This window comes from Alternaria triticimaculans, assembly GCF_023758025.1.
Source record: "Alternaria triticimaculans strain BMP 0046 chromosome Unknown scaffold_8, whole genome shotgun sequence".
NCBI classification, from domain to species: domain Eukaryota; kingdom Fungi; phylum Ascomycota; class Dothideomycetes; order Pleosporales; family Pleosporaceae; genus Alternaria; species Alternaria triticimaculans.
Window position 1 is genome coordinate 1,191,920 of NW_026055965.1, and position 25,903 is coordinate 1,217,822.

General features: G+C 49.9%; 6 protein-coding genes across 6 annotated transcripts; 5 read left to right on the forward strand and 1 right to left on the reverse strand.

Moving 5' to 3' along the window:
• Nucleotides 1-2,838: 2,838 nt before the first annotated feature.
• J4E78_006312 (uncharacterized protein) lies at nt 2,839-4,638 on the forward strand (the record flags this gene model as incomplete). The annotated part of the gene is made up of 3 exons (XM_049366925.1): nt 2,839-3,005; nt 3,070-3,429; nt 3,477-4,638. 3 exons carry the CDS (start codon nt 2,839-2,841, stop codon nt 4,636-4,638), a joined length of 1,689 nt encoding a protein of 562 aa, XP_049221631.1.
• Nucleotides 4,639-7,521: 2,883 nt separating this feature from the next.
• Nucleotides 7,522-10,097, forward strand: J4E78_006313 (uncharacterized protein; the record flags this gene model as incomplete). The annotated part of the gene is made up of 2 exons (XM_049366926.1): nt 7,522-8,449; nt 8,497-10,097. 2 exons carry the CDS (start codon nt 7,522-7,524, stop codon nt 10,095-10,097), a joined length of 2,529 nt encoding a protein of 842 aa, XP_049221632.1.
• Nucleotides 10,098-11,369: 1,272 nt separating this feature from the next.
• Nucleotides 11,370-11,859, forward strand: J4E78_006314 (uncharacterized protein; the record flags this gene model as incomplete). The annotated part of the gene is made up of 2 exons (XM_049366927.1): nt 11,370-11,585; nt 11,653-11,859. The coding sequence occupies 2 exons, from the start codon at nt 11,370-11,372 to the stop codon at nt 11,857-11,859; spliced, it is 423 nt and encodes a 140-aa protein (XP_049221633.1).
• A 1,364-nt stretch (nt 11,860-13,223) lies between these two features.
• On the forward strand, nt 13,224-14,413 carry J4E78_006315 (uncharacterized protein; the record flags this gene model as incomplete). Its single annotated transcript, XM_049366928.1, has 3 exons — nt 13,224-13,774; nt 13,844-14,362; nt 14,407-14,413. 3 exons carry the CDS (start codon nt 13,224-13,226, stop codon nt 14,411-14,413), a joined length of 1,077 nt encoding a protein of 358 aa, XP_049221634.1.
• A 179-nt stretch (nt 14,414-14,592) lies between these two features.
• On the reverse strand, nt 14,593-16,699 carry J4E78_006316 (uncharacterized protein; the record flags this gene model as incomplete). Its single annotated transcript, XM_049366929.1, has 3 exons — nt 14,593-14,897; nt 14,945-15,022; nt 15,715-16,699. The coding sequence occupies 3 exons, from the start codon at nt 16,697-16,699 to the stop codon at nt 14,593-14,595; spliced, it is 1,368 nt and encodes a 455-aa protein (XP_049221635.1).
• Nucleotides 16,700-18,278: 1,579 nt separating this feature from the next.
• Nucleotides 18,279-20,312, forward strand: J4E78_006317 (uncharacterized protein; the record flags this gene model as incomplete). Its single annotated transcript, XM_049366930.1, has 3 exons — nt 18,279-18,488; nt 18,538-20,233; nt 20,284-20,312. 3 exons carry the CDS (start codon nt 18,279-18,281, stop codon nt 20,310-20,312), a joined length of 1,935 nt encoding a protein of 644 aa, XP_049221636.1.
• Nucleotides 20,313-25,903: the final 5,591 nt, after the last annotated feature.

Consider the following 25,903-nt stretch of genomic DNA (forward strand, 5'->3'; position numbering starts at 1 on the left):
CTTCCTTGGCAACATCGCTCGCCCGAAAGAGCCTATACGAAGCTCGTGCGCTTCTTTCGTGTGGGATTCCGAGTGTCTTCGCTATACTCTGCGCCCAAAGGCGTCCACTTCACGCACTACTTCTACCCTTTGGATTCGAAAGCGTACAATCGTTTTTGGCGCATCCGTGAACCGGCTCACAAGGGTGATGTCGCAACCTTCGACTTCGGAAGAGGGTGGGGGAGAGTACATGTAGGAAATTCGACAATATGCATAGTCATTGCGAAAATCCGTCGTATTCCTTTTATGTAGCTGGAGAAGTTGACAAGCTACGTGATAGGATGGTGTTACGTGAAGTGCTTCCGGTTCTGAGGCTATGATGTTTTGACTGCCGTGACAGCCGGCGTATTCTTGTGTTGAGAGACGGAGAAGGACGTATGTATGTTGTATTGGAGGTAGTATCGAGACTGGTGTGGGAGTCGTAGTATTTGGTGTCGTAGAAGACCTTACGGGGCTAGGAGTAGGGGTCCGCCACATCCGAGACATTGGGACAGAATCGAGCTAAGCCAGTGCCTCCCCTCGGGTAGAAGAAAGGCAGCTTATACCATCGCTATCCTTATGGTTTGTTCCGCATGATTGCGCAGATAACGCCTGTTATTTGCGCAACATTGGGTACAAGCACATTGTCTGACTCCCTGGCTGAGCCACCACGTCGCTCGTGATGTTATCTCAACCAACCCACCCCATGCCTCGCATCGTCGTACCTCAGGACAAGTCTGAGAAGTTCTTCCATTCCCAGCTTAGAATGTAATATCCTCCTCTGAGGTCGAAGTCTTCGATAGCGAAAGTGCTTGCCTCCAAAGCGTGCTATGGCGGAACCCAGAAGCAACTGAGTCCTTTTATTCGGCGGGAAGTCTTCGACGAAGACGTCGTCAGCAGTGAGCTTCGTCTGCAAAATTGCAGAGTACCACACGACCGGAAATGGCAATGTATGGCCAAGTATTTGTATACGTGCGCAATCATCGTAGAGGTAAGTTGCGAGACGTTTCGTAGGGTTGAATTGATGGTCGTTGTAGTCTGCAATCCATGAGCCGACGTACGATGGACACAGCTCCAAGGCCTGGCAGGGAAGGACGAGTTGCTGATATAGGATGTGATAGTCCGATTCTGTATTTAAGCTGTACTGGCCGAGTCGAACATGTCTTCGGGAGTCCCGTATGAGTTTGCAGAGGGGCAGGTACTCCTTGCGTTCTTGTTTCGTTGTTGAAGATATTATGACAGGTCTCACTTTCCCGCTGAGTGGTAGATATAGCCGATTTTCTGAAGCAAGTGCCTCGAGAAGTGCTTCCTGGCTTACTCCATACGCAAAAGCTATGTTCTCGAGGAGGAACTGGTATAGGCGTTGGGCTTTCCATATATTGTCTGGTGCATCTTCTGCTGCGGAGTCGGGAGTGTAGGGTGGTGAGTCCATAGTTTCCGAGTCAGTGGGCGGGATATGAGTATGAGGGGAGAGACAAGGAGGTAAGAACAATGTCTTGCAGAAATACTCAAACGCCCAGCATGTGTACCTGTGTTTTGACCTCGCCGAGAGTGATCCATGGTACATGCCGCTCTGAGTCAGCGAAAGTGTTGTTGCTGGCATACTACTTGGCTACTACGAGATTTGTCGCGCACGCGATTGGATGTACCATTCTTCACGACGCGGACGAGTAGCAAAGCACTCGCAGTACGTATGCGTTGTTAGCACCACGGCTCCGAGTTGTACCCTCCAGGTCGCCTCGCATACCACGTTTTGAACATGTGTCTCAGGGATCCTGCTCCAATGGCCATGCAGTCAAGTAGAGTGTTCTAGGAAGAAGATGATGGCCCGATTTGGGACATGATGCGGACCTTTGTCGAGGATCGAGTGTTCTTTGCGAACGCATATTACTTCGTTCTTGTTCGCGGCAAAGCAACCGAGCCAGGCAGCAGATGTCGAAGGCAAACCAACAATCCCATGTGGGTTTGGTGGACCTTGCTGACGTGGTTCGGCGTCCAAACGTGTAAAGTCTGCCGGCACGATATCGCAGCGGGTGTCGGCCGTAACACCAAGTACAGTCGACCACATCCGCCCCGTGGGAACGGCGGAACTTGATATTAGCGTGAGGGCTGCGATATCTTGATAGCTGAAGAAAGGAGTTGGAGAAGACGCCACCAAGACTGCGAAACTCGCGAGGCGCTGCTCGGACGCGCACGGCTAGGCAATTCACGCGCTAAGTCTCAGCTGTGGGGCTCTGCGGGGTAGCTAGCGTGGTCTCCGCAAAATTGGCAGCTGCGTCCCGTCCTCGCAGGACGCGACGGCCAAAGTTTCCTGTAGAATGCGCGCCTCTTGTGCAGTTTCGCGTCTTCATTACCCTCTAACGCCCACTTTTGATGATATCCAATACTCCTGTATGACGACACAATCAGGCTAAACGCATCTGAGATGCATGTGCATGCACCGTTTTCGGCCCTGCGTCCTATAGACCAGATAAGATGCAAGGCCAGCCTAGACGTGCGTTTGTCGACAAGGCATTCCCCAATATTGGCACACAAAAGCCTATGAAATGCCGGCCCCTGTGGGGCTTCAGATGAGAGAGAGTTGTGCGGGGGTCGCAGAGACCACATCTTGAACACTGAACCCCAGAAGGCGCACGCTACCCCTGGTCGTGGAGGTCGACGAAACTTGGGGATGCCGATCGTTCATAACGCGCGCCGTCCCACGTTGTTGACAGCTGCATCCTGGAATTGTTCCTCGGAATCCTTCCATTGCTTTTCGCTTCATCCTTCTTTTACTTTTTCGGAAATTTTCAATAGCATAGTGCGGGTACAACCGTCGCGATGGGTTTCCTCGGTATCGTCGAAGACAAGCACCTGGCCCATGTGCCGGCGACTGTCGTCCTCAGCGAGGAACAAAACACTCTCCCAATTGCCGAAGGAACAGTGGCAGCTGCGACGTTGAAGCGTGGCACTGGTAGAGATGCAGACGTCATCTTGATACCTCAACCGTATGTGTGCCTGCAGGAGGATTGTTCGGCGCATTCCACTCGTAACATAGTTGACACCACGTAGCTCCGAAGACCCCAATGACCCTTTAAACTGGTCGTACACAAAGAAGATGACCATCATGGTCATCGTCGCATATGGCTCTGTGCTATACGCTGCTGTTCTGGCTCCTCTTCTGTCGCCCGCACTCGTAGTCATCGCGGCAGACTTCGGAAAAAGCGTCGGCGACATCACAGTCATCTCAGGGTACATGCTGCTAGTGACAGGAGGTGTTGGACCCATCGTCAGTGCTTTGTCCAGGAAGTACGGAAAGCGCCCTCAGCTCCTAGTAGCGTCGCTCTTTGGCCTACTTGGGACTGTGATAGGCAGTGCTGCATACAGCTATGAGGGTCTCTTAGCTGGGCGCATCATTCAAGGAGGTTCCATGTGCGTATAATAGCTTTCATGGGGTACCATGTGCTGACTCCTAATAGCTCAGCTTTCGAGTCTCTCGTAGTCGCCATGATCGGTGACCTCTTCTTTGTCCACCAGCGCGGTGGATTCATGACACTCATCCAGTTCATCTTGGGCGCCGCATCGAACTTCTCTGCCATCATCGTCGGGCCTATCGCAACGAATCTCGGTTGGCGGTATCTGTTCCACATGCTCATTCCTTTCACGGCCCTTGAAGTAGTCTTGCTCTTCTTTTTCGTTCCGGAGACCAACTACAACCGCGACCATCGGTACGATATCGACGAGTTATCCAACGATAACCTTGCCGATCTCGCTGCAGTCGAGAAAAGACATGCTGGAGACGATGAGAAAGCTGGAAGCGACGACATGGTACAGATCGAGACAGCAACTAGCTCACCGCCTGCCATGCGCCCGAAGAAGACCTTCGTACAGGAACTGGCCATCTTCACTGGAACCTACTCGAACGATAACCTTCTGCAACTTGTCATCGCCCCCTTTGCTGTTTGTACAAACTTGGCTGTGCTCTGGATGGTCATAGTGACTGGAGGGCTCACTGCTTTCTTTGTCGCGCAATCGTACGTCATGGCCCAGATCTTCATGGCTCCTCCATACTTGCTCAGCGCAGCTGGTGTGGGTTACCTTTCGTTGGGTCCATTCCTTGGTGGTCTTCTGGGATCTCTTCTCCTTGGTGCAACACTCGACCCACTGATCAAGTGGTGCGCGAAGAAGAACAAGGGTGTGTACGAGCCGGAATATCGCCTACTGGGCATGATTCCATCCGTAACAATCGTGATCGGCTTGTGCCTCTTTGGCTTTTTCGCAGAGGAAGGCAAATCATACTATCTTACAGCTTTCTTCCACGGTATGGACCTTTTCGGCATCGTCATAGCCGCCATCGCGGCGTCTTCGTACGTCTTGGACTCCTTCCGCGACATTAGCTCAGAAGTCTTCATCATGAACATGGTGTTCAAGAACTTTTTGTTCTATGCCTTCTCATACTTTGTCAATGACTGGGCGGCCAGCGACGGGCCAGCGGTTGTGTTTTATACCTTTGCAGGTCTGGCTGGAGCCATGATCATCACGACCCCTGTATTCTTCTTCTGGGGAAAGCAATACCGCAGCTACTGGCATAGGCATAACTTATTGGAGAAGTGGGGCATTGCGACGCATGCGGAGATGTAACTGTAGCGAGTTGTAGAGCTCAAGAGAAGTTCGATGTTCATACCAGTGTCAGCTTATCGACAATGATCATACTGCGTTCCATATTCATTCCAAATCTTGGCTTCGCTGTGCCGCATTGAAACTCCCACCCGCATCCAGACATGCAGAACAGGACACATCATCAACCCTTGCTCCAAAGCTGAGGAGCATACTCGGCTCCTTGAAGTACCCAAATCATATGCTCCTGTTCCAGGGATAACATTGAGAAACGACGTCGGCCATAATTAGATCGCTATGATGGTCGTGACACAGCACGACGTGGCCTGAACAAGCGAAAAAACCCGTCGAGAATCCACGAGCAGCGTCTGAAGATCGTGATACGTGATAGGAACCCAGGCGAGTGGAAATATATGAGTATGCATGCACAGCGCCGTTAGACCACGTTCGCTCGCTCCGATGCAGCTTTACGATTGGGCGGATGTTTCGAAACATGTCCTGCATGTAAGATAGGATAAATTGCCGCGCTCAAGCGACACCGATGTGCACGCGGGGCGCAAGTTCTAAATCTGAACAGTCAATGATGCTCAGCTCGGGAATTGCTGGAGTTGCCTAAGGGAGGCAAAGCTGAAACTTGCAGCACGTCCCGGTGCGTAGTCATATGGGACATTCAGTGCGACAGCATCCGACATTGCCGGATGTTGGCAGTTCAATCCCTTCCATGGGTTTAACTGACATCATCTTACTGGGGCGCTTCGACAAGATAACACTGTACTCAACTGAAGATACACGCGCTCGGTTCGGCTGAGCCCACATTGTCTGCTGCACGTCAACATATACCGAGCAAGATCTACATCGCCACACTTCTCGAAGACGCTTGAAGCGCCAACAGGCCCATCGAGACGCCCACGACATCATCCAAGCGCTCAGACTGCACGCCACCCAAGACGTCGGGCTTGCTACATCGTGGCAACTTGACACGTTCGATTAGAGTTGCAGCCACCAACCCCACCGCACGTAGTTGAGCGCGTAGACAATCTGGAAGCATAGCGGTACCTGAAGATCCGGCAATTTGGATTATCGGTTCTCACACTAATCTGATCGCATTGGGTAAGCTGAGGGTTGTAGGGCTGGCGGCTACGCATCGTCCATGTACGTCAACATGCGGGGCGGCCGGCAAGGTGGTCTTTGGGCGCCTAAAGGCTGCAAGATGCTGGAGTCTGTGTTTGTGTGTTTGCAAGCAGAGATGTGCGACTAGTCTGCTCTGGTCCGCTTGAGCGCTCTGAAGGTCATGCAGGGGAAAGAGTCTGAGTATGAGGGTATGACTGTATCACGGTGACAATCTCTTTTCAAGGAAGGGTGGACCTTACTGATGCCGGGCAGTGACCGCATCTTGTCGTTTGGCGAATCTGAGATCAGAACCGAGTCGTGGCAGAACTTCGCGATAGAGAGGACCCACTCCTGCCCAGAGAAGGAACGGGAAGAAGGGTGGACCGACCCACGCCGTGCGATCAGACCCTTGACCGACTTGACCGACTCTTTTCATGAGCTTTTCCAGCGATCTACCGAGCTTCAACGCTCGTGCTGTAGTGTCCTTCGTGGTGTGAAGTGTCGGATGAATTGTTCCAACCAACGAGGACCGAGCGCGGCTTCCCTATCAAAAGCTTGACTTTGCGCTAAACTTGATTCGGATCGTCAGCGCTTAAAGCCTCGATCGATACCCAGTCAAAGCTTCGCATCACCAATGCACCCCGCTCCACCGGCCTGCTTTTTCCCATGCATTCGCTGCAAGTCTCTCCAGCAGGGCTGCTGGCCTCGGGGCTTCAGTCGCCCAATTCGCCCAATCTGTGGTCATGCGAACGAAAGGCCAGCCCATTCAGGTCCACCAGATGGAACTGAGCTACCGAGGGGCGGGAACCCTGAAGTCTGTGATACGGTTGCGAGGTGCGTCTTGGTACCTATACTAACACGCTATCACACTAGGTTGTTGAGCGGGTTATGCTATGGCCCTCCGATGACGAGTTGTCTCACATCAGATGGAAACTCGGTAAGGAGGGGGTTGGGACGTTGATGCAGTGCAACACCTCCAGGACGTTCTGGAGATGAACAGCATGTAAGAAACGGGTACAGATCGAATGGCGATGTCCGCTGCAACCGAGAGCGCCTCCCGCCCGAAAAGGATGACCAAGGCCGGTCCGCTTCCATGACGGACCGCCACTCGCCAGTCACAGCGCTGATCCTGCATGATGCGCAGTGCGCAGCGAGGCGATAGCAGCCCTCCGATAATTTAATGTGTATTGCTGCAGCCCGCGAATGTGACGGCGCTTTGGATCCGTCATTTCTCTTTTAGGGACCCCTGTTTGACTTGCTATCACACCTTGGCCCAATAGCGCGGGTTCTGGTGAGCGGTTGAATATCATTTACCATTTGCTGCCACGATACGACGGTTCTTACCCTTGCGAGTCACCCGCACTCCACTTGCGCATGGAACTTAAGGAACCGGACTGCTGCTCGCGCACGGTATCTGAACATAAGCAATTCGCTGTTACGTCTTTTTTTGTTTGTTCGTACCCGTTTGCGCCTATACCGAACATCCTTAATCGCCTTTATCGCATTGTATGTCGGATTAAGCGGTGGATAAGTCGTTGCTACACGGGAACCTCTGCGCCACCGTAGGACACACCCCCGGATCCAGGTTCCGCTGCACCTTGCACGCATTGTCACAGCAAATCCTACATCTCGGTACCCATGTAGGAACGGACCCCCGGATGTTCATTAAGCCTCTGCTACCCCAAATCAATATCCGTTGGCCTAGGACGCATTCCCGCAGTACTCCGGCTTCTGCTGGCAGAAGTGTTTCACGACCACCACGCCAATTTTTGCGAAAACAAACCCAACGACGCAAATATGCCGGTCCTTCGGGAAGCTCTCGTGGAGCGGACGGGTGTGGCCATGGAGCAGCTGGGCGTGGTAGTGTCGCACACAGAAAGAGAGATTGTCGAGTCCGTCTCGGCATTGCTTCGACGTGTGAACATACCTTTCAACAGCACAAGCCCAGCTGGTCTCATAGAAGCCAGCACCGTGGACCCGTGGAACAAAAGTGGTAAATATGCGCTCGCATATGTCTACTTTTGCATACCTCTGCTTGTCATCGCAGCCTTGATGCGATACTATCATCTATTCACGGACAAGATCCGGACAGCACTACACCAAGAAGAGGTATTACAGTCCTCGACGACATCCTCTCCCGACACAGATTACGAAATGTCGGTACTTGATACTGACAAGTCCACCATGAAGTTCTTTCCTCGCGAAGGCCCGCTACCCAGCGCGCCAAAACAACAATCCAGCGTTTCTTCTGTCGGGCCGATCAACAACCTGGTGGCGTTCTTCCGGTTCATCTTCTACCGGCCAATTCCACAGATCAGGGTCAAGAAGGGATGGAGGCCAATCGTGTTCCCATCTTTGGCTATCGTCGTGATAGTGTTCTTAGCTCTGATCCTTGGAGTTCTATACTGCACCCTTCCGCAGCCACTGTTCTGGGACAGTATCGCTTATGGTTCGCCTCCATTGGCCGTTCGCTCAGGCATGATGGCCGTGGCACTGATGCCATGGATTGTTGCGCTTGCAACCAAGGCAAATCTCATCTCGATGATCACTGGCATTAGCCATGAGCGATTGAATGTGTTGCACAGATGGGCGGCGTACATCTGCCTGTTGCTGAGCATCTTGCACACTGTCCCCTTCTACGTCACGCCCGTCTGGGAGAAGGGCGCGCAGGAAGCGTTCCAGCAGCTGCTTCAGCAACAGAGCGGGATGTACATTTACGGAACTGGTACGACTACCCTCCCCAATTACGGATCACGTACTGACGATTTTCAGGTATTGCAGCACTCGTGCCACTGTGCTTCCTATGTACGCATTCTATTGCGCCTCTCCGCCACCGAATGTACGAACTGTTCGTGGCTCTGCACGTACCCGTTGCTATTGTCTTCCTCGGAATGATGTTCTGGCATTGCAACAACTACCTAACGTCATGGCACTACTTACTGTCTACTCTGGGAATCTGGCTTCTCTCCTACTTCATGCGCCTGTTCTATCTGAACTGGACTCGCCCAGGCCAGCTATCCTGGCTCATTGGCGATGAGGCCGCCGTGACGCTCATGCCCGAAAACGCCATCAAGATCACCATCCCAACCAAGATGCGGTGGAGACCTGGACAGTACGTCTATCTCCGCATGCCTGGAATCTCGGTCTTCGAAAACCACCCCTTCACCATCGCTTCGCTATGCAGCGAGGACTTCCCTTCGGAGTACGGCGAGGGCTACCGGGACATGGTACTCGTCTTCCGCCCATTCGGCGGCTTCACGAGGAAGGTCCTCAACAACGCTCTCGATCACGGTCCATGGCACACATACCGTGCCTTTGTCGATGGTCCGTATGGAGGTATGCAGAGGCGCATTGAGGCGTTTGATGACGTTGTACTCATTGCTGGAGGCAGCGGTATCACGGCCATCGTCTCGCAGTTGCTGTCTCTTATCAAAAAGATGCGCGATGGCAAAGCTGTTACCCGAAAGATCCATGTGATCTGGGCCCTCAAGCGTCCCGAAACCATGGAGTGGTTCAAAGAAGAACTGCGCATCTGCCGCGAGTATGCGCCTCCCGAGACGGTCGAGTGCCAATTCTACATTACCGCCGCGAAGCGCAACCCACACGGCGGACTTGTCAGCGCAAAGACGCCTACCCGTCCTGTGTCGATGTTCTTTCACGACAAGGTCAACGATGCTTTCCAGAACATCGCCGACCACCGCCTTTCCGGTGTTTCCGGTATTTCCTCAAAACGACACTCCGCTCTCATCCGTGACGAAGCGCAGGGAGATCCAGAGAAGGAGTCTGAACTGCGTCGCGAGAACGAAGACAGCATCACAGCGCTTCCACAAGCGCACATGGTCCCCATCAATCGGGGCCACCTCGCACCACCACGTCCAAGTTACAATAGCGGGCGAAACTCTGCCGAATCAGCACATAGCTCGAACCCCGATCTTATAGCGCCTGCGCCACGCGGCCTTGCTGCCCGACGTCAAGAACGCAACCTGTCCCTCGACATCAGTCAAGCCGTCTCTTCGGGTTCCGGCGCGATTAATCCGGACATCTCCCACAACCCTACCGAAGGCGGGCAGGGTTTCGACTTCGGTTTCCCGTCGACACCCACTGAGTTCCAAAAGAATCTCATGCGCTTCGCATTTCTACCTGCGGCCGTCAAGAAGAAGGATGGCTGGAGCACCGAGTACGGACGCCCGGATATACCCTATCTGCTCAAGGGACTGAGCAAGAACTTTGGGCGCAGAACGTGTGTGTTCGTTTGCGGACCCCCCACCATGCGCGTTAGTGTGAGTGAGACGATTGCGCAACTCCAAAGGAGTGTGTGGAGTGACAGTGGGCGCGATGAGATTTTCCTCCACGCCGAGAACTACGCCTTATAGGGCGAGGGTGTACTTTTCTTTACCTTCATTTGTGCATAGCGTTTGGACGGCTTGGTGTATATACCCCCTTTCTTTTCTTTTCCTTTTATACCTCTGTATCTGTACGATGATCGACGACGTTAGTATCTGTCGCAGCTAGAGACTATCGAATAACATCTTGGTCAGTGGTTGTAACATACGAAGACGCCTCCTAACAGACAATGCAGCCACGAAAGGGCTGTATTGTATGTTGCGTAGTTTCTTCGAGTGTTACAACTATCTGAATTAGATGATACAAAGACTTCTTTTACAGCGCATGTGTTGGGTTTGAGTCTAGAATAATCCACAGATCAGCTTACTCTGTCTCAACGAAGAATTAAGTTTGCGACATTGACTCCAGAGAGTTTGCATAAAAATCTGACACGGAATGTACGCGTTCAGGAGACATTGTGCTAGCATTGCCTGGCATGCATTCAGCCTCGGCAAGACGACATCCACCAACGCCATGGCGAAGCACCGCGTGCCATACCACGGGCAGTAGGAACATGGAGGCTTGATACTTGGAGTGCTCCTCCAGCGGCACATGGTCGTCACGCTCTCATACCATTGTCACCTTCTGCATCTGGTTCGTCCACGGCCTGCCAGGAGTACCCTACCCCTCCTGATGCGAGCTGGTGGGGTCAACATTCACCCATGAACCTCGCGGCACAATCAATGCATCCTTGTCGCTGATTGTGGAGAGGGTGTGGGTGCGGAGACACTATCCCGCGCTTTAATGGGCGTGACAAGTTCGAGTGCGGCACAGCGCTATGGTCGTACGGGCGCAAAAGCAAGCAGTCGTGGTTCAGCAGCATGTCGCAGTGGGTGAATGCGCTGACCGCCTGCTCGCCCGGTGCGATACGCGCTGCGTCGCGGATGTCAGCATGTGCAGCTTGGGCGACAGCTCAGGGCGGCTGCGTACGGGCGCATGGGGACGGCAGTACATAGGGCTGCAGCCGGCTAAGAGGAGATGAGGGTGTGGGATAGATGGGCGTTCGCAGGCCTTTGCTTTTTGGTGAGAGGGTTTGAGAGCCGGACTGGCCGCTTGGCGCATCTCACTCGCCCTTTGATCCCAAACCACATCAGCGTGCATATTTCCCCTTCTTCCTCCACGCAGGCCTGCTGTAACGTTTCCCAGCAGTCGTAGCCCACTAGTAACAATTGCTCCGCCCGCATCCTCTCCAGCCGTCACACACGCGGAAGCCAGGGCGCAGACTTCCCGATCGACCATGTTCTTAAGATAATTATGTGCACATGTCCGCCATCCCAGTGTCTGACCTGGGCCTCAACTCGAGCGAGAGCAGATATCTCCAGCAGCAAATTGCCGCCTCGCAGCAAGGCTCCAATTCCTCGCGCGCTGCCTCTCACGCCTCCAGCCAAGGCCGTCTCCTCCTGGATCCTTCTAGTTTGCAGGCGCTCAGCGCCCACTTTGACCGTCTGATGTACTCCATCCAGCAGCGCTGGCAGTATGTGAGTTGTCATGTTCATAGCTTCACACGGTGTCGATTATTAGTGGTGTAGTACTGACAATGGCCAGCTCACCCAGCAGACACAAACAGCAACCCAAATACAGTACGACCGCGCCGGCAACGCCATGCAAATGGCCGACGCTGAAATCGCCCGCTTCCGTGCCATCCTCCGCGAAATCGACGAGCTCCAAGTAGAATTCGACAAAGTCCGTCGCATTGGAGAGATTGTCAAAGGCTTCAAGTCGCGCGTCGACCGTCTAGACCGCCGGATATGAACGCATTCCAGTACGCTGGACCGGCACCTCCCAGTACCACAAGCTACCTTACACCCACCAACTTACCTACACTCCTTTACCACAACGAACAGACATACCTCGTCCCCACGGATACCCACACTATACCTACTAAGAATGGAAAGCCTCGCGGCATGGAAAACACTGGGGGATACCTGAGAGATTGAAAAGCCCCACGGCTCATGGCGTTTTGGTTGCGTTTTGCAGGACCCTTTGCTTTTGGGAATACCCACGTCTCGTTTTGCGCATGTCTCAGTTTGCTTCGGATGCCGTACCCTTCTCGTGTCGTTTGTGACACTTTGGACTGCTTCTTTTGGATTGTTGCGTATTGCTGCGAACCACCGCCTGTTGTACGTCATTGTGGATCGCTGTTGCACGACCCGATACCCTGTTCAGCTTCAGTATGTATGCTTTGCCCCTTTGAGTAATTTGCAACACCTGCTTCGTATTCTTCTTTTCTTGGTGATTAAGACGAACATCGTATCGATCGGGGGATTGTTAAGCCTCTTCTTGCTAGGTGATGTTGATGGTGCTTCTCTCTTGAACTCAGGTCGTCTGTTATCATTGCGTGCCAAATAGCCTACTACTTTATGTCCTTCCAGATGACACAAAGGTGTTGCTTTACGAATGCAGTGACCAAACGAACTTTCGATGCATCCATTGTACAGCTCAATGTCCGTATCGCTGTAGACATTGATCTCTGACATGTACCTATAGATGTGGTGGCACGAGGCGAAGCATATTCGCAAGCAGCTACAACACTTCGCGCAAGCCCAGAAGGCCGTATTTCAGCAAATATTGCTAGACTATTACAGTCAATTACACGTATTCAAGAACGCTGTCTCAATCACCAATTGTGTATAAACACATGCATGCCTCTTTTGAGTTTAGGCCCCCTGATAGCCCTGAGCTAACCTGACATGGCTAGGCAGACCTGCATCCCCTCCCGAGGTCCCTTGGCTGTCAACTTGGTACTGCCATCACCGTACCACACTGAGCAGCACCTGGACTTTATGCCTAACATCTAATTTACATCATTCATTGACATCCATATGTCTCTATTATCCTCGTCCCGCCCTAGAAATTGGGCAGATCCAGGCGTGTGTTTGTTCCTCTGACCGTCGATTGCTAACGCCCATGGGGGTCCGGGGATGCATCAATCAAACGGCTAGAACGGCCCTGTTCAGGCGGACAATTAGGCCGTATCTGGCCTTAGGGGACGGGCGCAGCAACTATGATGGCTCTCATGCAGCCACCCGTGAAGAAGGAATGGGCTGGGCAGTCTCATCGCGTTTTCGCACGGTGTCCTCTCTCGACTTCCTGCTAAACATTATGGGTTCGTCGCTATGCCCAAACTTCTTACGCGACCAGGGAGCCATCCGCTACGCTCACTATCGCGCACAGCGCAGTCGCACTGGAAGTTGATCTTGGCTATCGCTTCTTTGTTGCTCGTCGAAGCATACGTCCACGTACACAAATACGATGTCCCCCGCCCCTCGCCGCCCCTCGATGCGCCCTTCTACACAGGATGTCAGGACCCCGTCCTAAACACGACTGCGCGCGAATCCGCCGTGTTCATGATGCTCGCGCGCAACTCGGAAGTCAAGGGTGCAGTTTCAAGCGTGCGAAGCGTGCAGGAACAGTTCAACGACAACTTTGGTTATCCCTGGGTTTTCCTAAACGATGAGGAATGGACCGAGGACTTCAAGCGGAAAGTGGGCAAGGCAGTAGGGGAAGGCGCAGACGTCAAGTTCGAAGTCATACCCAAGGAGATGTGGGGGTATCCCGAATGGATCGACCAAGATCGTGCGAAGAAGAGCATGCAACATATGAAGAACCGGGGCATACAATACGGAGGACTAGAGAGCTACCACCACATGTGCCGCTTTCAATCTGGGTACGTCGCATCGTCCACCCCAAGCCTCTCTCCCATACTCAGCGCACAACACTGACAACAACCCCACAGCTTCTTCTACGACCACCCCGCCCTCCTCCCCTACAAATACTACTGGCGCGTCGAACCCAGCATCTCCTTCACCTGCGCCATAACCTACGACCCCTTTGTCGAAATGGCCCGCCACAAGAAACGCTACGGCTACACAACCGCCCTCTGGGAGCGCGGCCAAACCGTCCCCTCGCTCTTCCGCAAACTCTCCCTCTTCAAGAATGAATACCGCATCCCCACCTCCACGCTCTGGACTGCCATGGTCGACGCAAGCTGGATGCCGTGGCCCTTTCGTCGCATGCTAGCTGCGCTGCGCAATAGAGATGAGCGGGGTGATCTGTGGAATATGTGTCACTTTTGGTCCAACTTTGAGATTGCGGATATGGATTTCTTCCGTGGAGATGCGTATCGCGCCGTCTTTGACTATCTAGACCGGGACGGCGGGTTTTACTATGAGAGATGGGGTGATGCGCCTGTGCATTCGCTGGCTGCAGCCATGTTACTGCAGCCCCAGGAACTGCATCATTTTAGTGATTGGGGGTATATACACGATGATTTGCAGGTTTGTACTTTTGCGAGTACAGAACATGAGAAGGCGAAGGGGATCAAGATACCGAGGTACGAGGACAGCGATGGGGATGGGAGGAAAGAGCTGGGGTGTAGGTGTAAATGTGATGATAAGGCCAGGCTTGTAGAACCGGTTTGTTTGAATAGGATTGGGCTCACGACTGGGTAGTCGTCAAATGTCCTGTGTACGGGTAGAACCCTCGCTATATCCCGATGCTCTCTGCGTCTTGTCTGTACTCTGGTGGTGTCTCTGTCTCTGCCCATTGGAGATCCACGTGCCCACCTGACTTCACCACCTCTTCAGTAACATCATTGCCGTTGATGACGAGCTGGCTTCCGAACTTGATCCACTCATCAGCTCCACGAATGCGAGCCCAAAAATGCCCATCTCGCCACCCACCCGCAATTTCCATTCCGCAGATAACCATATCCCACTTGTCCGCTGCAATGATGTGGATACCCTGCACGACAGTTCCTTCGTCGTAAGTACCCGCGCGCACCCGATTGACTGTGTAACGTCAGTTACTTGTCCAATATAAGTGAAAAGATACGCACATCTGATTGTTCTGAGCGCGACGTGACGCTCGAGTTCAGCCTCGAGCTCCTCTCTGAGTGCGAGGAGCTTCGCGGCCTCTAGAATCGTCCGGCAACCTGCGCGAAAGAAGAGGAATAGGGCAAGCGCTATCGCCGAACTGAGCCAGGCGATTGGTTCGAAATTAAGGAGGGCTAACACAAGCCGTGTACAATTCGCAGGTAGATTGGTGATGAAAGTCCAGAAGTTGATGCATAGTAGTAGGATGCGGGCCAGAAACCTCAAGATGGCCATCACAAGAACTTCCAGCATAGCGAAGGTGGTGAGTGTTGCTGTTTTTGGTAGCCGTTGGGGTGTTTCGCTTTGCGCAGGAGAATGAGAGTGGGAGTACTTCCCGATCGCTGTTGAGGGGGGTGAGAGCAAGGGTGGGGACTGGCCAACGGGCACCGATCGCAAAGATTCTCCTTCACTTGAGCAGACGGTCTTGTGCGATCCTCTGCAATCAGCCATATTGCGAGTACGCGGGTAACAAGTAGGCGTATGCGACAGGCACCTGCAGGGTACTGCGTGAATCGCAGGTTTTCACTGATGAATTCGGCCCCTCTTGTAGACCCGTATCTAGAGACAAGAGTTGGGTGAATATTCTTCTTACTATACACAGAGTAGACCTATGACCGAGTAGATTGAACGGAACGGTCGATGCGTAGTTGATGTGTCAATCCATGATGTTTCGTTAATCAGTATCTCCTTGCCCTTCCTTCTTTGAATGCTCCAGGATCGTTCAACAGCATACTGCGCACGTCTTCCATGGTAAAGCCTTTGTGTCTCGCACAACAAGCCTCCATACATCGTAATATCTTTCTTGGCCATTCCACATATTCCGTCCATTCTCCACTTTTGTCATCGTCTACAGCAGCTATGATCAAGGCATTCCACTGAACAGTCGCCCTTGTAGGGGTTTTCAAGGCCATTTTTGGTGCAGCTAGTGAGGACAAGACGAATCGCACGGCGCAAAAGTGGGCCATGATGACGTTGCCAAGCTGATTTGTGCGGTCAAACATGCGCATGAGTGCTTCATGTGGCCAGGTTGAGAAGATCGTGAGGATGACCATCATAGCTGCAAAAGACCGAATGGGGTACGGAGCGCCAGGGAGTGGATCCGTAACGTTTTCCCAGTCGATGCTGTCAAAGGCGAGCCCGAATCCTTGTGGTAAGATCGGGTTGGCGAACGGGAAGAGATCCAACATCGAGTCACGACGTTTTGGAAGTTCATCGGTTTCTTTTTCCAGGTCTGAATGCAGCAGGAGTCGAAGTGTTTCGGCGAGCTGGCCGACAATGGCCTTCTCGATGGGATGTACACCAGTTCCGGTCATTGCACCAGAAAGGGCTTTCAAAGACAGTAGAGCCTGTTGCAAAAGTTCCTGGTCGACTTCAGGACATTTGGTAAATGCTGTGTCCATGGCTATCATGCTCAAGCCTTTCTGTGTGGAGAAAGGGCTGCTGAAACCCTCGTCTATGATAAGCTGAGAGAGGAATGAGCATCCCCGCAAAGATAAAAAGTGTTCGAGAAAGCCGTCACTTATATAGCTTGACTGGAAGCATAGCAAGTAAGAGGTTGCTAACATGATGTACGATTCCTCAGCTGTCGGGGGCCAATTGGCGAAGGCATCCTCGAGGCCAACGATGGCCTTTTGTCGATGTTGCACTGCGAGGGCAGTCTGTGGATTCTCAACTTGAACGGCAAGATGAGATCCAGCAAGAGCCAGCATAGCGTCCATGAGATATGGGTACTGAGTAGTTAGTAATGTTACATCTCTTACAGGATGAACCTAAAGCTTCACTCACTTTATGGCACGCTGCTGGAACATCCTTGACCCAAAGCTCCTCCCAGTCGTGCGGAATCCAAGGATGTGCTGAGACGAGATAGTGGTGAAACAGCTGCATATCTTCTGAGCTGTAGATAGTAGGTGTGTCGGAAAGCTTAACAACTTGACGAGGACTTGACACTGCTGACTCGATGTAGTCGCGCCGTGCATGCTTGAATACATCGGGGTATCTGCACACCACTAGGATAGTTGGTGAGACGTTGATCTTAGTTCACGACGCCACACTTACGTCCACGCTTGTCACAGTTCGCGCATGAAGGCCATGTCTCTGGACACTAATATAGTTTAGTGATATGACGAGGCACCTGGAAACAGATGCGGTACCTTGATCTTGCGTCGTTTGCACGGGATGCAACCCAGACGACTCTTAGTGTGTCCGCGTCGCTGTCGTAACCCTGTCAGCGCGGGTGTGTCGCCGCTAGAGGCGGTGGTGCTGCTAGATGTGAGTTAGGTATAGTTCTGTGCATTGCGTGAGGAGCGTACGATTGGTCAGATCCGTTCACACTGTTTTCCTTTGGTCGTATGGGTTGCTTCGATACTCCTGCGTGGTGTATCGTTTGCGGAACATCGTCAGGTGCTTTGGGATCGTTGGCAGGAACACTGTTCCCAAGGAAGTCGCCTATGCCGTCCAACACAATGTAGCCATCAAACAAATCGTCCATGACTGCGAATACGTCAAGTAAAGAAATAGTTGTGATGATGCAATCTACATTTTTCCATGTCACCGGTGTTGTTGCCTGAATCAACTGGGATGATGCCAAGCCGTCAAGGTGTCATCGTTCGCTGGAGGCCTTTTAGTCGGAAAGTCGGCGTCAGCGGCGCTGGATCCGAGTATTACAAAGACAGTTGACGCTAGAGGCCATGAACTCAGGGTGCGTGCATGTCTTCTCATACGAATGTATGCATGAAGCTGAGGCATAAAGGAGCTTGAGAAGTCGTCATCTCGACAGGGTACTGGTCCCGCACTGGCCTCGCGGACGCAGTGTCGCGTGAGAAAGTCGCGATGCCTTCAGCGAGTGCAATGGCGGGAATCTTGGGTCAATGTTACATTTTCGAAGAGCAGAGTGAAAGCGAAATCTCGTAATGATTTGAAGTCGTTATATGGATCCATGGACTACGGATGAGGTTGCTGTGGGTCGGCAAACGTGACGGGGCAGAAAGCGTTGGATGGGTTTCTCCCTTGTCCGCCCAGTCGGGTGGTTAGCCGCAAGTGACGTCTCCCCTTCACCAGCACCGCCATTCTTCTTACCAACACCGTGGCAATCTCCACGCGGCACCGCATCATTCACCTCGCCATCCGTATGCAGCCTCGACTGGCTTACCAAGCGACTGCGATTCTTCCCATGTGCTGCCTAACAGTGGAGTGAGGAGCACGCCCCACCAGCCACGCCCAAGCCCAACCAACGGCTGAGCACTCGAGCACGCCCAAACCTCCTCCAATTCCGCGCTCGAGGTCGCGAAGCACGCCGCAATGCCTTCGATTCTCTCCGACGAGGACAAGCAGACGGTCAAGCGCACCGTGCCCAAGTCGGCCAACAAGATCCACACAGTCGCCGTCGCCAAGTTGTACATCGCCTACCCGGACCGGCACCGATGGACCTACACGGGCCTGCAGGGCGCCGTCGTGCTGGCCAACGACCTGGTCGGCAACACCTTCTGGCTCAAGATGGTGGACATATCGGTAGGTGCGAGGGACGCCACAGCACAGAATGCACGACTGACGGACGCAGCCCCAAAGTCGCGGTGTCATCTGGGACCAGGAGATCTACGACACCTTCTCGTACAACCAGGACCGCGTCTTCTTCCACACCTTTGAGCTTGAGGACTGTCTAGCCGGCCTGTCTTTTGCCGACGAGAAGGAGGCCAAGACATTCAAGAAGAAGCTCGACGACCGCGAAAAGAACGCCCACAAGAACACCAAGAACAAGCCCTTCAGCGCATCCGCCGGCACCAGCGCGCCCTCAGCCAACGGAAAGAGCGGGGGCCATGGCCACGGCCTGCTGGGAAGGCTCACCGGACGTGACCGCCATTCTTCCTCACCTGGCCCGCCGCCAGCGTCCATCATTCCACCCGTCAGCGTCACATCGCCTGTGCAGAGCACCCACTCCAATGCCACAAGCGCTCGCAACTCCGCCATCGACACTACCGACCCATCATGGCAGCCGCTGTTGAAGGAACTGCTGGCCATGGGCATCACCGAGGACCAGATCGAAGAAAACGCCGATTTCATCAAGCTATACATTGAGCAGCGGAAGCAGGAGGAGAAGCTCAAGGATGAGAACAACCAGCGCAAATCCAGAGCACCTCCGCCTCCCCCACCAAGTGCGCCTCCCATGGCCGCATCTCTCAGCCCTCAGAACACAGGTGGCTCCAAACGAGGACCTCCGCCCGCACCTCCGCCAGCGCGAAGAACAAGGACGGACGCAGCCCTCAATCGCAACTCTTCAGGAAGCCCTGCGCCGCCATCACCACCACGCGAAGCTTCACCGTCTCCAGGACCGCCCAAACCAGTTTTCAGAGCGCCTCCACCACTTGCGGAAGCAGGAAAGTTCGCCAATCTACCCCCGGCACCACCAGGCAGATCGCGAGCCTCGTCCAACGCAGCCAACCCAGGTCCTCCACCGCCGCCGCGCCCGCCCAAGACACCCGTACCCGACGAAGAGAGGCCAGTGGGAGGCAAGTTCGGTGTACCTCCGCCCTTCACAGGCAATCGCGTACCCTCCGGTCCACCTCCACCACCCCCAAGCCGAGGGCCAGTTCCTCCACCGCCGCCCGCGAGAGACACGCCATCCGCGCCTCCTCCGCTCCCGCCGAAGACATCGGCAGCCCCGACACCACCTCCTGTCCACAACATACCACCGCCTCCTCCACTACCGCCATCTTCATCTCGACCTACACCAGCGCCCCCTTCGAGCGCGGCACCAGTCCCACCGCCTCTACCCCCAACAAGCAATGTAGCACCGACACCACCTCCACCGCCGCCCATGCCGGGACGATCGATTCCTCCTCCTCCACCGATGCCCAACAGCTCAGCACCACCTCCACCCCCTATCCCAAGCACAGGCGCGCCGCCCCCACCGCCAATGCCTCCTGGCTCTGTGCCTCCTCCGCCGCCGCCAATGCCTTCACGAAGCGCTGTGGCACCACCTCCACCTGGCCCACCGCCCCCACCGAGCGGCGGCGCGCCTCTGCCCAAACCAGCGCCAGGGCGAGACGGCTTGCTAGCGGATATTCGAGGAGGAGCGAGATTGAAGAAGGTTTCAGATACAGAGAAAAAGGATCGCAGTGCAGCGGCAGTTCCTGGCGCGGAACCTGCTGGAGGAGCTTCTGGGGGAGCCAGTGGTGCAGCTACACCTGGAGATGCTGGCTTGGCTGGAGCACTGGCTAGTGCTCTTGCGGCAAGGAAGTCAAAAGTTAGTCACAGTGGTAAGTTCAATTCATCTCGCTGGATTAGCAGTATGCTGACATGTTTACAGACGACGAATCCGACAAAGACGATTGGTAAACGTGTGGAATTTAGAAGTAGCGACAAGTCGACAAACCAAGCCAACCACGACCTTATCCCAACGCGGAGGAACCTGCGACACCCAGTCAAACGATGTGAGGTTGTGGAAAGAGATATGAGGACGTGTATCTGGGTGACGCACAGTGGCAGCAGCGCCAAAACCAATCTCAAGAGAAGAGCCATTTGGCGAATTGGTGTGAGAGTGTTAGTTGATACCAAGAATGATAAAGTATATTCTTCATCTTCAAAATCACCGTCTTCACATCTTCGACACCGACTCATGCCCTGTTAGTGCCCCTGCCTTCGCAAGCCGAACCATCACATTTTTAATCCTCTTGACTTCATATCCACAAGCCGCCAACAGCGCAACCTCTAGACACACATCCGCCATCAGCATCCCATCTTTCCCATATCTAGCGTAAAACCGTTCAGGTCGGCACATGTACTCTTGGCAGCAAGTTGACAGTGCCGCTGCGTGACATAATCGGCGCAGCTTATCCACCGTATAGAAATCCCATGGCAGAGGCTCTTCTAGGATCTCGATGTATTCATGTAATGGCGCGTAATGTAGTCTGGCTAGAGTCTCGGCTACTGTGAGACAATTCAGAAGACGCGCAGCTAGCTTTTGGGAGACGATGGGGAGGTTGGTGGTATGGGCTGTGTTCGGAATCGCAGAGGTAAAAAGGGTGGTATGGAGGCCAGATTTGCGTTGGGTATGAGACCACCAAAGGAGCAAGTAGGTAGATGATGTACGAGGGAAATGTGCGAGTGTTATGTTCGTATTTAAAGCGTGGAGTACTTCTTTGTTGAACGTCCCTGGGATAGGAGTTAGTTTGCTCGGTTCTGCGTTAGTGTCTTCGTGCAGAGCAGGGACTCACGGCACACAAGTCGCAGATCAAGTGCAGTTGTAAGCTCGCCGAACGGATGTGTGTCTTCATCCATGAGTTGTAGAACTGTGTAATCTATGATGATACTCCATAGTTCTGTGGGGAGAGCGACGATACCCTGGAGTTGTGATGTAGGCTCTTGCGTCAAGTCATTGGCAGCTGGAGGCGTTCGAACGAGAGATTTCAGAAGGAGGATACTGTTCATCGTAGTGTTCCGAACAACAAATTACATGCTACACATAAGCCTACAAGCTATTGTCTACTTTCTCTGCCGGTAGTTGTGGAAGGAGCCAAGCACGTACGCGGGTCCGGGATGGCTGGGAAATCAGGCACCAGGATTCGTGAACTTCATACATCGCACCCACGGATTGGTGATCCGAGTCTCTCATCGCAATGTATCCGGATGGCAAAACTTTGGGTTCTAGGAGATTATATATTTTCTTGGAAGAATGGTATTATATCAGCCCCGAGATCCCGATCTCAATCTTCAATGGGGTCATGGGTGGTCTTTGCGCCATTGGCTCGCCCGCCGTGTACACCATTCGCATGATTGAGAGAGCGCGAGAAAAAGCGAGATTAGCTCAAGAAGCAAAAGAGGGCTTGAGACAGATTCCGCAATCATGTCTCAATGGTGTCGAGGCTTTGCCGGTGGAGCTGTGGAGTCAGGTCATTGGATATGTCTTGGACCCATACTTGCAGCACAAGGAGCGGCAATGTTATGACATGCCGAGGGTGCTAGAGCTGCGGCTCGTGTGTCGTGAGTACAAGAATACGTTGACTGCAACGTGCGAGAACTGACTTTCAGACTAGATGCCTTTGACAAGGAGATACAGCGGCTATTACATCAGCACCTGACTCTATCCCAGTTGCCGTACCGTTCATTCATTGTATATGACATAGAGAAGCAATCGAGCCTAGATCGTTTCCTGCGCGATGCTCTTCTCACATCGGCGTTGTACCGCGAAACACGGCTTTACTCTGGAGACGGCACTGCACATTTCATGGCATACCGTATCAAGAATTGCGTCCTTGTCGCCCAGCATCTATCAGCCGACTACAGCATGCAGAACGAACAGTTGCTGTACGAAAGACTTTGCGCCGTTGCGTCTGTATCGCGCTGCTGCTGGAACTACGTCTTCACTCTCTGGTACGTTGGAGGCCATGCGTTCATCGATGGTGTCGACGAGGACGGTGCATTTTCAAGGGAGAAGGATATTCTCTTGGAAGTCTCCTTATTGTTGGCTATTGGATATCAACTCGCAGACGTCAGGCGATGGATGCTGAGGCTGGGCAGACTGGGCATGCTAGTTGGCTATAGGGAACATACTGTAAAGCGTCCTGACAGAGCGTTTGATGGCACGATTGATGTATGCCGCTTTCCTGTCGGGGAGCAGGTGCTGCAGGTTGAAGATGTTGCCTGGACAGAAGAAGAATTTGACGAAAGTATAAGAACGGCGGGAGAAATACTTGACCGGGAAGTCGATGATGAGTTCGAGGATCTAGAAAGACGATTCAATGTCTAGTTTTCGGAGGCTCTGCGGCTTTGCAGGCATGTGGAAGCGATAGAGGATATTCATTCTAGTTAGAAAGATATTTGTCCTAGTTAAGTCTAAATTTAGAGCCTCTAAGAAGGCTCTGTACTATCTTAAGTCTCTACTTCTTAGTGCATACCTACTCTATGTAAATTTTATATATCTTATTATATAAAAGATGTACGCAAGAGTTAGTTTTATAATCTTGCTATATTAAAACCTAATTTTTTAGGTATTCTTAGTATTGCATATTAGAGTAGCTAGAGCTGCTAAGTCTTCTAAAGAAGATATTATGTTTTAGTGCTATTTTAGGCGTCTTAGACCTAAACTACTATAACGCTATAGTCTTAACTATAACTTCTAAATATAGCTATATTATTCTAAAACTTAGAAATATTTGTTATATAAGTATAAAGTAGCTATAGTTAAATTTTAAAAAAAATTAGTTATAGCGTTATTATATTATAAAGAATTTAGTATAAATTATGTTATAATCTTTCTTCTAAAACGTAGAAAGTAGGCCTACTTTGCCTCTCTTACTTCTAAGTACTTTAATATACTTAGTGTATTAGTATAATATATTAGAGGCTTATTATAGGTATATAGGTAAATAGTTTATAAGTCTTAGAACTAAATTTAGCTAAAGAATACTAAAGATATACGTTACTTTAGTAGAAATAGTCTAAATTTAAAGTAAATTTAAATAGAAAAGAAGACGCCTATAATTAGAGAATTTACTATTAATTATATATAATTAAATTAAGTACTTTAACGCTCTAGAGTAATATTTAAATATAAAATAGGCTAAATATAGGCCTCTTATTAGTCTAAATAGCGTAAGTAGTTAGAATAATTATAGAGCTGCGTTTAGGTAAATTCTAGAGGCTAAACGCTATTCTAGAGAAGCTAGTAAATATTTAGAAAAACTCTCTAGGTATAAAAAGAGTTATAGAAGCTACTAGAATACTATATAGAGTGCTAGAAAACGTAGTAAGACTATAGAATAGCTACTTTATCTACTTTATTTACTCTTTAAGTAATTCTTAAGTCTATTATATTTATAATAGTAGCTATAAAAGCTCTATTAGTAGAAGAAGTAGTAGAAAAAGGCTATAAAGAAAGTAGAACATTCTTCTTCTCTCTTTCTCTTAGTTAGATAGCTTTAGATATCTATAAGAGAAGCTTCTAGGTTACTAGAACTCTTTTAGTAGTAGTAAGATTATAAGATTCTTAGGTATTAACTAGGTAATAGAATAGCTTTATAAGTACTTCTTTCTTCTTTCTTCTTAATAGTATTAGAAGTAGATTCTAGAGATAGAAGAGCTCTAAATTATATATAGAAAGCTTTTCTCTTACTCTTAGTAGTTCTAGCTACTAATACTAGTTAATAAACTAGAAAGATATTAAGAAGATAGCTTCTAGCTAGCTTTTTTAGAGCTCTAGAGTTCTAAACTAGATAAAGTACTTATAGAAGAGCTTATAAGTAGTAGTAAAGAAGTATATATAGTTCTAGATCTTCTTAGGTTTAAAAGTAGAAGCTAAGATAACTTACTACTTAATTTTCTTAAAAGTAAAGTAGAAAATACGCCTATAAAGAAGCTAGAATTTAGAGCTAGTAATATTAATAAGAATCTTATTTATATTGTTTAAGTAGCTAGTATTATACTTATTTCTAACACTTTATATTATCTAATAGAGATTCTTAATAACGTAAAGAAGGTAACTCTAAGACTTATAGATAAGCCTACTCTTTAGCTAGGTATAAGCTAACTCTATCTTTAATATTACTTTTACACTAAAACTAAAGAGATCTTAGTATAGATACTCTACTTATTTAGCTATCTAAGAAAGCTACTTATTTTTAAGATACTTTAAAAGTAACGCTTACTCTAAGTAGTTATAATATAAGAGTCTTTAGTACTTCTAGAACTACTTCTAAGTTAGCTAGATTACTAGCTTATTCTACCTTACTATAAATTTATTCTATTTTACTTAGATTTTCTTTTTTACTTTAGAGTCTTTAGAGTAGTAAATATTCTAGATAGAGATAGCTTACTTCTAGATATTCTAATTAATATACTAAAGATAGAGATAGTAAGATATACCTAGAAATACTCTTTAAAAAAAGTTCTTTAGAGTAGTTTTATAGTTAGTAATAAAGATTCTAGAGAATATCTAAAGCTATTTAAAGAGCTTCTAGAGCTAGAAGACTTACTAGGTATACTTATTAGTGTTCTCTCTACTTATAAAACTAAAAGTAATACTAAAAGTACTATTTCTAGCTGTCTGCTTACACGCGTAGAAGAGTAGTATCTAAAACTAGTTTATTTTATAAGTAGCGTTAATAATAATAATATCTAAGTTACTTTAAATTATATTAAAAGTAAGAGAATAAATAAAGAATAGTAAATAGAGACGCTAGCTAAGATTATATTTAGGTATAAAGAAGTACTTCTTATCTATCTTCTCTTCTTTAAAAGTATTTAAAATATTAAGAAGTACCTCTATATTAGACTTTCTATAACACTTCTCTCTCTAGAGCTTTATAACTTTATTCTTAACATTAATATAAGTTAAGTTATAGCTAGTAGTAAGTAAGTCTTTATAAATCTTTATTATAGTATTAGCCTACCTCTACTACTATAGAATTTAAGTAATAATATTAACGCTACGCTTTCTATAATAGAGAAAAGCCTCTATAGCGCTACTATAAGAATAGTTATAATAGAGAACTTCTACTATAAAGTACTAGGCTTTATCTTTAAGCTTTAGCTTACCTTTTTATTTATAGCTTATTTAGAAGAAGCTCTAGTTCTTTTAAAGTTCTCTTAACACTAGCTTATACTTTCTATAGTAATTATAAATAATTATTACTAATATTATCTTTCTAAATAGTAGCTACTTTAAAGGTTTACTCTTATTAGCTTAAAGTATAATTATAGTAAACTTATAAGCTACTATAGTATTATTTAGAGCGTTCTTTACTTTATTAATATATTTAAAGTAGTAGATTTTTAGTAGAGAAATCTATTTAGAAGGTATCTATTAAGTATTATTATACTTTAGGTTATACTTAGTTAGTAACTATAAGATTAGGCTATTAGAGGTAATTTAGTTATTATTAGAAAGGTTATTAGAGTTAAAGTATTTAGAGCTAAGAGAATTATAATTA